The sequence below is a fragment of the Calonectris borealis genome, chromosome 9 (assembly GCF_964195595.1).
Source record: "Calonectris borealis chromosome 9, bCalBor7.hap1.2, whole genome shotgun sequence".
NCBI lineage: Eukaryota > Metazoa > Chordata > Aves > Procellariiformes > Procellariidae > Calonectris > Calonectris borealis.
In genome coordinates this window covers 2594920-2607821 of record NC_134320.1, presented here as the reverse complement: position 1 = coordinate 2607821, position 12902 = coordinate 2594920, and the positions used below count along the sequence as shown (strand labels likewise).

General features: G+C 42.8%; 1 protein-coding gene across 9 annotated transcripts in view; it reads left to right on the top strand.

The window, feature by feature from the left end:
• The window catches only part of VPS8 (VPS8 subunit of CORVET complex), a 95995-nt gene that overhangs the window by 33341 nt on the left and 49752 nt on the right, over positions 1-12902 (top strand). For 4 of the 9 annotated variants that reach the window (XM_075157916.1, XM_075157913.1, XM_075157914.1 and 1 more), the window contains 11 exons: positions 531-701; positions 3325-3399; positions 4083-4118; positions 6354-6444; positions 7568-7614; positions 8505-8594; positions 8980-9026; positions 9554-9776; positions 10729-10818; positions 12252-12303; positions 12592-12634. In XM_075157916.1, coding sequence (XP_075014017.1) covers positions 531-701; positions 3325-3399; positions 4083-4118; positions 6354-6444; positions 7568-7614; positions 8505-8594; positions 8980-9026; positions 9554-9776; positions 10729-10818; positions 12252-12303; positions 12592-12634 — 965 coding nt within the window. The other 5 variants (XM_075157912.1, XM_075157917.1, XM_075157918.1 and 2 more) reach the window with 5 other exon arrangements.

Below are 12902 nucleotides of genomic sequence, written 5' to 3'. Positions count from 1 at the left end.
AAAAAAAAAAAAAATTGTAAAAACAGCAAAAAAAAGCCTTTTTATTTGCAGGGTTTTGTACATAAAAGTAGAAGCCACACAATATGAATGACAGGCTTTGAGTTAAACTTAGGTGTACTATTTCTCTTTTTAATGCCTCCTGATGCCATATTTACCTGCTAAGGGATTTGAGAACAGGTGTTGTAGTAGCCTTGTTTTTGAGACCTTTGGGTAGAAAATGTGCCAGAACATAAATAGTGCACCAAGAGGACGAGAACTCTGGTGGACTGCCATTTGTCTACAGGTGTTTTCTGTAAAGAAGGTTCCTTGTAATTTTTATCTGTGTTAAAGCTAATATTCCAGAAGGAGCCTCCTTATCTTTGCCTTTGGAGTTATGCATGGTGCTGTTGTGAAGTGACCGTGCATAGTAACAAAGCTACTAGCCATTCTAGAACTTCCAGTATTGATACTCGGGAATATGGCCAGAGCCTGTTTAGTTGGCCTGTAGTTGGGTACGCATTGCTGAAATCTGCGATTTGGTGCTTTTTCAGTGGATAAACTCACGGACAGCAGTGCTTCTGGACAGTGTGGAGAAGCTGCACATTATAGATCGTCAGACACAGGAGGAGCTGGAGACCGTAGAGATCTCAGAAGTTCAGCTGGTCTACAACAGCAGCCACTTCAAATCGCTGGCTACGGGAGGCAATGTCAGCGAAGCCCTGGTAGGCACAGATGACCTGCTTGTGTTGGCTAACTCTGTTTCAGGTGTGCCCTAAGTGGAAGCCTGGAGCTTTGGAAAAAAACCTTTCTGAAGCATCTCAGAAATCATACGTGGTGTTGGTGTGGCCAACTAACAGACAGTTCATGTTTCCTTTTGTGCATTGATGTTTTTAGGAGCTGCTTTTAAGTTACCAAGCTTTGGAATACTCTGTAGAGGAAAAAAGCTGATGTGCTTTATTCTTCAAGAGATTCCTGTAGACTTTTCTACTTTGCCACAAACACCCTGCTGTAGCAGTGCCTGTACAGTACGTGCATTCCCTGCCCTCATCTCGGAGATTGTCATGCAGGGGTGAAGAGGATGAAACATAGTACCTACGCTTGTAGGTACTACGCTTCCTTCTTGTTTGAAGTAAAAAACCAAAAACATCCATACTAGTGGAAGTTGCAACACTTCAAACATTGTATTTTCTACTTTTTCCTCTTGTTTATTTGTCTTTCTTTTATTTTGACTTTCATGCTTGGTTTTTGGTTGGTGTTTTTTTTTTTTCTTTTGGACCCTGGCCCATGTGGTGTCTGGACATGTTTTATTCCTGATGTAGGTGTTAATTGCAGTGGCTCCTGATAGCTCCTGTAACCTGTGCCTTCTGCAGCAGACTCACTTTGAGGTGGTATTTGTGTTGCCATAGCATTGTGGGGGGTTTTTAAAGCCATGGCTGTGGGACAAGTTACTGCTTTCAGTAGAAAATCAGTTTCTCTATTTTGGAAACAGTTTGCCAAGAGCGTGTGTAGGAAAGGGCCTTTCATCCATGCATTCAAGCCTCCCAGTGCTTCACCAGAGATAGCCCAGGGGTTCTGAAATTCCACAGCTGGACGATATGTTCCTATTCAATTCTGCTATAGCCCTGTGAGATTTGCTGGCCCAAACAACTAGCAGAAGGCTCATGTGGGTCTGTAGTTTGGATCTGTAATTTCGAGCCCAGCATATGGTCATGACTCAGCTCCAGAAGCCCAAGGAGAAGTGCCTTCAATGCAGGATGGCAGGATTTCATAAAAAAGACCTCTCTGTCATGGTTCCCTTTGAGCACCAAGGAACAGAGTGCTTCTTCCAGTCTGAATGGCCAGATCTATGAGGAGTCCTTGCAGCCTTTAGATCTACATAGCTGCTGCTTATCTGGCTTTCACTGCTTTATCTGCTTCACACTGCTAGCATTGCTGTCATTCTTTCTGCTGTGTACGTATACTGAGGAAGAAAGAGTCAGAAGGTAGAGTCTAGTCTAAGTTAGCTTATGTACTGCCTGCCGCAAGATCTGGAATTGCCAGGCACAACCTCACAGAACGTAGCTAGAGATTGGCACGGAGGTGGTATACGAGCTCTCCTTGCTAGGATATGTCGTTATTCAGAGCCTTTCACTCAATTCCAGAAACTCTGCAGCGTCCTGTGAGGACTGTTGGTGATTACCACCAAAGCCAGAGACATGTGGCTTGAAAAACTGGTGGGCCCAAATAAGTGCTGCCTGTTAAAATGCTATTGTGGGTCTAGAAAAGACCCCTACTTAATTCACAGACTGTAAGTGGCAGGTGAGATCTGAAGTCTATAATGCCGTTTTGAAATACTGAGGCTATGAAACAGGCAGTCTCTTCCCCTGCATTTCAGTAGGAATTACAAGGCAACCTGTTCCAGAGCAATTGAATCATGGACAACTTCTGATGGGATGATGGGAAGCTTTTTTTTTTTCCATGGCTCAGAGGATCAGAGCGATACCTTTTCCTGTTTTAGTTCTGCAGACAGTCTGGAAGGCAAATCTTAGATGAGGCTGCTACTCCCATAAGAGATATTCTGGTTTCAGAGATGCCTGGGTTTGTGGATGAAGGCTGTCAGACCCCATTCTTCTACTGCAGCATCTAAAGACAGATGCAGGGAATATCTGCTCCTTCAGCCTTAGGTTCTGTGCTGAGCAGGTTGAAGTGTTATCACGGCAGTCCCTGGAACAGACACACTTCTCGGCAGTGGGAAGAGATCCAGGAAGCGTCCCTACCTGACCAGACTGAGGAAAGTACAGGACAAACAGCTCTAGCCCGTGTAACTGTGCAGCAGAGTGGGAAGCAAGCGCTGCCCATGCACTGTGGTAAAACCTCTGATTTTGATGTGATCCTCCATTTCTCACGTTGTACGTGTGCCCAGACATGTTACATGAACACTAGTTACTGGCATTCAGACTTCTTGTAGCCACTCTCACTTCAACAATATTCTTTCCATCTGTGCCTCCTACACATTTGCTCTTGAGGAAGATTTGTGAAGAAGCAGATGGCAAGGAAAGAGCCCTCATAACTTTTTTTGCAGCTGAGGATACACACAGAGCACTGCCTGTGGGTCCTTATGACGCCGTCATGTTTTCTGGGCAGCCAGAGCTCAGTAGCCCTTTAAGCTGCGTTCACAAGCAGGAAGGAGCGACAGCAGAGCTTTTTTACTTACTACTGCCCAGCAATCTGTGGTGTTCTCTCCCAATCCTCATTTTGATTTCTGAATTACAAAGTGTCTCTAAAGTTCAACTGTATGTATGTTTCTTGGGAAATTTTACAAAAACAAAAAGCAGTTTTACTTGCCGGTAATTTTTCTCCCTGTAGGCATTGGTTGGAGAGAAAGCTTGTTATCAGTCCATCAGCAGCTGTGGTGGTCAGATCTTTTACCTTGGAACTAAGGTAAGCGTGGGGAGTTTTTAACAAAAATAGAGGGCGTGCACTGTTGATGGTAGCTCATCTTCTGGAGAAGGGCTGGAGAATTTTTTATTCTATGGAGATGTGAATCAGGGATGGGTTCGTTGTGCACTTACGTTGTGGGATTAAAAAAACGTGCAATAATTTGGTCTTAGCCAAGGTGTGGGCTAAGTAAGACATTGTCATAGTTTCACAGTATCCTGGTTCATGCTGTTTCAGGGTAGACTTAGCATTACTTTCCTGACATCTCCTCTGTCCTAAGCTTCAATTTCTCTGTCCTAAATGTGCTAGTGAGTAAACAGAAGAAAATAAGGCAGCAGGGAAAACTAGGCTCTATTGCATGGAATGATAAAAGGAATATCCTATTCACTTTTCCTGCCCTGCAGTGCAGGCTGTCTGTGAAAAGGCAAAGAGAGGTGGCCTATAGGATGGCATGTGGAAGTAGGGGAAGAAGTGAGGGAGGGTATCATGGAGCAGGTGGGTTGTAAGGCCACATAAAGGATGTTTTCTGTTAAAAATAAACATCCAATTTATTCCTGCCGTGCCAAGCTTGAAGGTTGCTTTACTTAGCTTCATCTGTACCAGCATGCTCTGGTGGGTCTGTGGGATACCACAGGCTGCTTGAGCAACTGTAAGTAAGTAACTTTTTTTTGTCTTTTCTTTTCTAGTCTGTTCACGTCATGACATTGAGAAGTTGGAGAGAGGTACGTTGAGAGGAAAACTGTACAGCTTAGTAGGTTCGAATTGCTTAAATACAGCTTGAGAGGAGGGAGGGAGTATTTGTGAAGCATGTTCTGAGCGCTGTGTTGAGGACCCCCGATTGCTACGCACAGGCAGCACCGTAGGTACGCTGCTTTCCATGGTGGGACCCTGCGGGACTCCTGCTTGCATAAACTCGCAGGCTGAATGGAGACCTTGTTCTCCCAAGCAAGACATAATGCCTTGCCATGTTTTAGCTTCTGTTAAGATCGATAGTGCAACGTATGACTTTGGAGGACTGTGTAAGCGTAAGCCTTCCATCTGCCAGATAAGCATACAGGAGTGGAAGGAAGTCTGGTTCACTGTATTTTATCTCCAGCTACTGCAGGAGCTACATCATAAAATCCATCAAAGACTAGCTAGAAAGTTCATTGGATTTTAGATCCTTCTTCCTGTTGGTAGAAGATTTTTCTGGAACATCATTTCTCTGACGGCTGAAACCCTATCAATTTCCACACTAAAGTTCTTAGTGATCTATTTATGTCTGTTTGTTCCTGTGTTGTTCTTTCCACTTGAGTAAACAGCAGTTTTTCCTTTCTGGATAATCACTTTGCAGGATGTTTATTCGGTGTACGCATGTTCTCTCTCAGGCTTTGTTTTGCAAGGCTAAGCAAAGCTCTTTCATCATCCTGTTGTAAGATTACCTTCCCATTCCTTTCTTTTTTCATAGTCACTGTTCTCTGCACCTCCTTTGTGCTCAGTTTCTTGAACATAGGTAAACACTTCGGCACACATTACTCTGGGTAGGGGCTTACAAGTGCCATGCAGAAGGTCACCTATTCTTCACTGTCTCTATTAGATAAGTCATTCCTCATGCATCAGTGGGTCTCATTTTGCTGTTCCTTTGGCTACATGATGTCAGTGGCTTGTGACACTCTGGAGATTCGCTAGTACCTCACAGCCAACTCCGATTTCTGCCCTAAGTTGCTTGTACCATTGGATTACATCATACTTCCATTACCCAGCTTTAGGGGCAATCCTATTGTGTGTCTTTCTGGCCTGCTGTCTCACATCACATGTTGACAGTTGGTCATCAAACTTCATTAGTAAATTCAGCTTATGCCAAGTTAATTGATGAAATCGTTATGTAGAAGGGGGCTTCAAGGCTGATTCTCAAGGAACTCCAATAGTCCTTTCTTTCCAGTCTCACATTTCTCCTTTAAGCAGCGACCTTCACCATTTTTCCTCTTACCTGTTTTATGGCTCTTGTACTCATCCATGATTATAAGCTCCCCCATGTGACATTGTATCAGAACCTTTAATAAAATATGAACGTTTCCGCTCTATTGAACCTTTATACAGTTGCTGCTTTTAGTTACCAAGATCACTTTACTCTGCTAGTTTTCCCTCCAGCCATTCACTACCGACTTTGGTTTAGCAAACTGTTAATGAAAAGTCTTGCTTTGACCCATGATTTCATGTACTGGTTTTCCTAGAATTCAGAAGTCAGTCACAACTTACATGCTCTGAGCCAACTTCCTTCTAAATTACGGTATGGTTTCGGTTGTGCTGCAGGCCTCTTTATTGTAGGGAGCTTACTCAAGAGTTGTAATTGAGTATGTGGGAGATTAGGGTGTGAAGCTGGGAGTTCTTGCTGCAGTACAGAATGCTGGTCTGAGACTCGGAATCTCTCTTCTCTCAAACAGTAACATTTTGACCTAAGATACCAAGACGAGTGGTGCTCGACCTTGTGTGCTAATAACTCCTTAAAGCAGAAAATACTTGTGATCTACTTCAATCCTTGTTGACTGTGAGTTCAGGAGGAAATAAAGGGTAGGATGAGTACATCCGTGTGCTGAAAACATGGCAGAGTTGTTTGTTGTGCTCTAAGTGATGAGGCAAGAATGGGGAACGGAAAGTTTTTATTCTTTGTGATTGCAGACACTCGCTGATGCTGTGGGTCTCCATCCATCAAGCATCTGACCTAAAATGTAGCCCACAGGGACTTGATGTACTGGGGCCTGACATTTCTTCATCTTTTTTAACTGTCCAGCAGAAAATGTACATATGAGAGAATCTTTTTGAGATACTGTCCTTTACTGTAATGTGATGAGAGCTTCTGAGGTTTCCTGTCCCCTTGCTGTCGGGGATCATGACCCACTACTGAGAAATGCTGATCTTAAATGGGAAGGGGTCATCTTTTCTGTAATACTAAGGTCCAATGTTACTTGTTATTTCAGAGAGTTGACCATCTTCTGAAACAAGAGCGTCTCACTGATGCCCTGGCTCTAGCTTGGTCTTTTTATGAAGGTAAAGCAAAGGCTGTAGTAGGTAAGTTTGGGTTGGTTTGTTTTTTGGTTTTTGTTTTTTTTTTTTAATTGAAACTACTAGGGGAAGTTTTAAACCTATGCGTGTACAGAAATCACTTTTTCAGGGGGAAAAAAAAAGGAAGAGAATTGAATCAGAGAAGAGAAAGTAGGATGTGCTACTTTGGGTTTGGCAGAAACACCACCTTTATATGGATTGGTTTGATTTTTTGAGAGTCATACTCCTTTAGCAGCCTGCTGTTTTCAGATGAAAATCAGACTTGGTCTGTGTTGTGACTCCTATCTGTTGTCACTTTGCCTTGAAGGAGGTGGATCCAGGTGTTGAATATTTAGCCTGCTAAAACATTCCTGAAGGTCATGCATGACCTGTAGGTAATTTTCAGTGTGATGTCCTGTCAGCTCTGCCAAGCAGGGACTTTCATTCAGGTCTCCTCTGACTATACAACTGTCTGAAAGAACTGCTGGGTTTTGGCACTGTGTTTCCTATGAAGGAGGATGCTTTGTGAGCACTTAGCTTGTTATGATAAACATGTTAATTACGCCAGAAACTGCCACTTGAACGGTCTGATTTGGACTGGACACATTGACTTTTCAGCAAATAAATTCTGATGGTTTTGACAGATGAGACTCAAGATTCTCAGGATAAGATCCTCCTGCTGTGAAATTGCTAGTATATGAAGATGTATCTCATTTTAATGCATGGATATAATACAATTAAGCAGATAGGTTTTTAGTATTCAAAGAATTACTGTCTTTTTGAGTTGGCATTTAAGATTTTTTTTCCCTTATAGTGCACTTAATTCAGCTTGTTTGCATCAAGGCATCCTCCAGCAATTAGCCTCATGTACACAGTCTTTGACAGCCCTCCGTTAATTGTTCCCTCAATGTTAAACAGCACTCAGATCTGTTCTTGCCATTCCTGTGCTGGAACAGTCTTTACATTGGGAGAACCAGCTCTTCAGAAGAAGAGCGGGCTAAAAGTAGAACACAAAATTGTGTATTTAGATATCCTGGCCTCTGCATCTCAGAGGTAGCGGTGTTAGCATCTGAGCTGTGGGATTTTTGTATTTCCACTGGTAGCTTAGATGAGAAAAGCTTCATTTCCGTCCCCCCCCCCTTCTTTCTAGGCTTGTCTGGGGACACAAGCAAGCGGAAAGCAGTCATTGCAGACAGAGTGAGTCACTGATCTCTTCTAACTGGATTTTCATGTATGCCGATGTGATACTAACTGTGTTCCTGGAAGGAATGGCTTCTGTCCTCCAGAAGTTAATCCAACTAACTCTAGAACCTGTGCATGTGCCTCTCTTGCTAAGATTGTGAGTAGGCTTTTAGAAGAGACTTGGAAATACCTTTTGGGTAAAGGTGGGGATAAAATCTGCAGCATTAGCAAATCGAAATGTGACATTATCATCCAGGCCTTGAGATCTCTGGTCCCTCACAGTGGAGAGAAACCTTTTTTATAGGTAACTCCGGAGTTTCCTGACATTCAGTTGGCAAGTGTCCATCAATATGTAACTTGCTGACTCTCAGGATGGAAACTTTGCTCCATGTACACATGCACATGGAATAAACTCTTCAACTGATCTTGTTCAGTTGTTACAGGAACCTTTTTCTGGGAAGGATATGTTTAAAATACACAATTACTGCAATAATTATTCAGCTGTATTTGTTCTTCATGTATATTTTATTTGCAGGTAAATAAGTTTTGCTGTTTAAGAAACTGTAACTTAAGCGTTGGGTAAAAACATGGCCCAGATGAGCCCTGTGCTTCAGGATGTGTTCATCTGCCTGAAAATTTGCTAGCAGACTGGCTGCCCAGTTTCTCGGTCAGTTAAAGTTGGTGTAGGCCTTCAGTATCCCACTGGGCCGCTTCTATACCATGTCATGCCGTTGTCTCTTGGCAGCCTCTTCCCTCTTCTCCTTCCTGCCCACAGTACTTCATTCCCAAAACGGGACAACAGAGTTTACAGTGCTGCCAGCCCCCAAGTCAGTCTATTAAACGTGCTACCAAGCAGGGCCTCTAGTGCAGGATTTGAATGAATTTTCTTGTTCGTTGTAATTCAGATGGTTGAAATCCTTCTCCATTACGCTGATCGGACTTTGAAGAAATGTCCTGACCAAGGAAAAATCCAGGTTATGGAGCAACATTTTCAGGTATGGTTCTCCAGAGGACTCTCTTGTATAGATCTTTTGAATTTTTTAATCAGACTTTGCTTCGCTGCAAAAATTACTTGTCTATTTTTGAAAAATATTGCTGGGGTTCACCTGAACTCTCACCTCTGATGTGTGCACAATGAAATCAGGACTTAGTTATGGCAGAACCTGTACTGCTCTCTGTCCTCTGCAGAAGTGTGGCTAGAGTTTTTCTCTATATGAACCAGCATACAAGAAAACCTGTAACCATGCCAGCTACCAGCTGATTGAAATAACTCATTGATTTTGCTCTGTATTGGCCAGGCTTCATTTTGTGCTCTGCAGGATGTGCTATTTGGCAGGATTTTTGCCAGTCCCTATAGCTTTTTTTATGTTTCTTCCACAGGATGTGGTGCCTGTCATAGTTGATTACTGTCTCTTACTCCAGCGCACGTAAGTCTGAGTTTGCAAGCCTGTCTCCCAAGGCAGACCACCAACCCATGTAGTCCTGAGTGCTGTCTCCTATAATATCACATGGTTTAGAGGAATCGTATCGCATCATCGTCATATCATATATCACATCACAGTTTAGAGGAATGCTTAAAAACCGATACTGAAGTCAGGGTACCCAGTACTCAAAGAAAAGCGTGTCTTAAATTTTCATTGATGTGTTAAGGAAGAAAGGTTTGCTTCAAATTGTTTCCCCCACACCATCCCCTTAAGAAAGAAGCTGCCTTGATAGATTTTCCTGTCGTCATCATTTCCCCTCTAACAGCAGCTTTTTTGCTGCATCATCCATAGCCGATTTATTCTGTGTAGCTGCCTGTAACTTCCGTCAGTATAGGAGCTGAACAGGGCATTCAGCTCCTGAGTTTGAGAAATACGGATAAAATGGAGTTTAATTTGGAGCTCTCAGAAAGTAGATAAGTAAGGAGATTTTAATAAGATTATTTGATAACTAAACACTTCTTCCCTCCTAGGGATCTATTATTTAACCAGATATATGATAAGATGAGTGAGAATTCTGTAGCTAAAGGCATCTTTCTGGAGTGCTTGGAGCCATATATCTTAAGTGATAAGCTGATGGGAATCACAGCTCAAGTGATGAAAGACTTGCTGCTTCACTTCCAAGACAAGAACAGGTTGGAAAATTTGGAAGCCTGCATTGTGCATATGGATATCACCAGCTTAGACATACAGCAGGTGAGCTGTTGTACTGCATACTGTATTGAGTTCCTCTGAATAAATGACAACATCCCCTAGTCGCTGATGTGCTTTTTGTGCTTTTAAGCACAGCATAGCACACAGAAAACAAGGTGTCACCTTTCAACAGATAAAACTTAGGTGGTCCAAACCATTCGAGCCTTTTGGTCACTAATTTGTAACAGAACTTAGCCTGGGATCAAGTTCAATGAATGTGGGAATTATTTAGCGTGGCTGTGTCCATCCTGTAACACGCATGCTCCTATAAACACGTTTTGCTGCCCCAGTTTGTGTCCTGGCATAGGTTAACGCCTCAGCAGCTGAATGCGTTGGAAACTAGTAGTCCGTCAGGATTAGCCTGATATTCACAATCAAACTTTCCTGTTTTGAGTACCGTACCTAACGTCAAAGGCTGCAGGGGCACAAAAAAATGGAGTTGCGTTTGTCACTTTGGTGCCTGCCAGCCCGCTCTGCTCAGGTGCTTGCTCTTGCATGACAAAGTTAGTGGAGCGAGGAGGTGTTCCTGCTGGGTAGTCCTGTGTTCCTTGGCCAATTTTTATTCTCACAGCTTGGCTTTCCATTCCAAGGAGGGAACTGCTTGGGAACTTGACAAAATGATTCACTAACTCAACCAAAAGGCAAACTAGTGCAATCAAGGGTTTTGAAGAACTGATTTTTTTTAATTCCCTAACCTCATGCAGGTTATGAATGTTAGAATCTAGACGGTTAGATTCCATGTTTGCTGCGTGAGCAATAAGCTGGATACTCCCTTTGGGGATTTGGGATCCTTGCAGAGACTAGTTCTGCAAGTGGAAGTTCTCATTCTGCTTTCAATCATACTGTCAGAAGATACAAATGCAAGGACAGAGGTTGTACTGGAGAGACTGGGGAATGAGAAAACTGTGGGCTAAGGGCAGCTGTATATCTGCCTTGTGCTTTGTTTGCCTTGCAGGTAGTTCTTCTATGCTGGGAAAACCATCTCTACGATGCCATGATCTACGTCTACAACAGTGGGATGAATGACTTCATTAGTCCCATGGAGGTAGGAACGATGCTCAGTGCAGAGAGTTGTTATTTGTGTGTTCAGCACACGCTCTTTCTGAGAAACAGCATTTCAAACCCAGTGCGTTATCTTCTCATTCAGTGGGTATATATTCTTGTTCTTTTTCATTTCAAGGGAGAAATCGTGCATGATATATGCACTTTATTTGACTAGATGCAATAGAGGAGAAAAGTAATTTGTAATTACTGTGCTTTAGAACACAAATTTCCCTGTTGAGGTGGCAATGCTCTGCTAAGTTAGAGCAGGAAATTTAGTTGTGTTAATAAAATAAATATAGAACAAAAGCAGCAGAGGAGAATAACATGATGACTTAAGGAGATTGCATTGCAAAACTGTCTGCTGACAGCTTTGTTGCTGGTGGTGAGCCTGGCCTACGTGGCATGAGGTGCTGAGAAAGCATCAACTTTCTGCACAATGGGATTAACGGGGGTGTAGGTGTGAGAGGTTCTATGAACACCTCATGCTTTTTTTCCTTCATACCATTCTTCCTCTGCTGACACAATAGTCTATTAATATGTATTAAAGAGTGATGGAAACAAAAGGTGAACTTACCTGTGTACAGAATTCAGAAAAAAGGCTAGAAACAGTCCTTGCATTGAGGCAGGCTTTGTTCTTAGCCCTTGGGTGTGATCTATCAACAGTAAGCACAGGACTCCGTGAAACGCTGTAACTGAAGGCCCTCTTGATGCTGCTGCTGGTAATCCTGAAGATGTGCCTGGTACACCAATGCTCTTGCAGCCTATAGCTATAGAACGTCAAGATGTTTCATTACGGAAGCACTGCTGGTATTTTCTCAGTAGTGCTGAAATAGAGAGCTGGGTCCATTTGAGTGTGAAAATCTTAAACTGCCCAATTTTTAGCAGTTATAATCTCATTTGATTTTTCTCAGGAAGGAGACTTTTTAGGTGTTCATGATTTTAAAAAGGACTTCTGGAAACCTAGCACTAGCTGTACGAGTACAGATAACTTTTTTCTGCTTTCTAGAGCTAAGTATTTAGACAAGTCCTCATTCTACATGCCCAAACTAAAGTCCCTCTGGTGAGAGACGGAAGGTAGGCTGAAGGTTTGCGTAATCTCTGGTGGCCGAAGATTCAGGATCAGGAATTGGGGCTGGTCAGTCCTGCTCTGACTGTTACTTCTGGGACTACTGACCATTGCTTTTACTAGTGTGGCCTGTGCTCAGGGTTAGATCTGATTGAACGAAGGCTGTTTTTTCATATATCATACCATCAGCTGGGAAAAGCATCCTTTGCCACATCTTGGTGTCCTCTGCGCCTTTTAATTGTAAGACATGGTGAGAAAGCAGAGTTTCTGTGGGGAAGAAGCTCCATTGATCTCTGCTTTAAAACCACGCAGATTCTTTGCTTTGAGCTTTTCCAGCTGCTGGAGCACTGCCTTCTTTCTTGTTACAGAAGCTGTTCAAAGTCATTGCTCCTCCACTGAGTGCTGGGAAGTCTCTCACAGGTACAGAATCCTTTCCCTTTAAAGGTTTCTACTTTTGATATTTGATGTTTTGAATATCTCTAGTCCCTTCCAACAGAGGGATGCGAAAAGGAAATACATACCCAAGGTAAGGGTCTTGGAGAACAGAAGCGTGTTCTGGTACTATTTACTGTATGTAAAGCTGCTCAACTTACTCTGTGTAAAACTGTGTGTGTCAGATGAGATGTTTTGCTAACAGCTGGGAATAAGAATTGCATCTCTGTAGGTTGTCTTGTGAAGAAAAGGTGACAAATAATTTTTGTTTTGTAGATGAGCAGGTGGTAATGGGCAACAAGCTGCTTGTATATATAAGGTAAGGTCCTTCAGAAAGCGTGTGAGGTGTTGCCCAGTGGTGGCACCAGATTTTTACCTCACTATAGTTGCATAATCTCACAGTGTGTTTCAAGGTCTAAGAGATGGTGTAAAATAGCAATGGCTACTTTGTACGGCTGACTTAAAGTTACAGTGGCTTCTTGTTACACATCCTGTGAGTGGATAGGTAGGGTAAAGTTGGAGACTTAAAGCTCAAGTTACTGCTAAGACCATGTCTTTATCTGTAGAATTCGGTTAGAGTGAGTTCT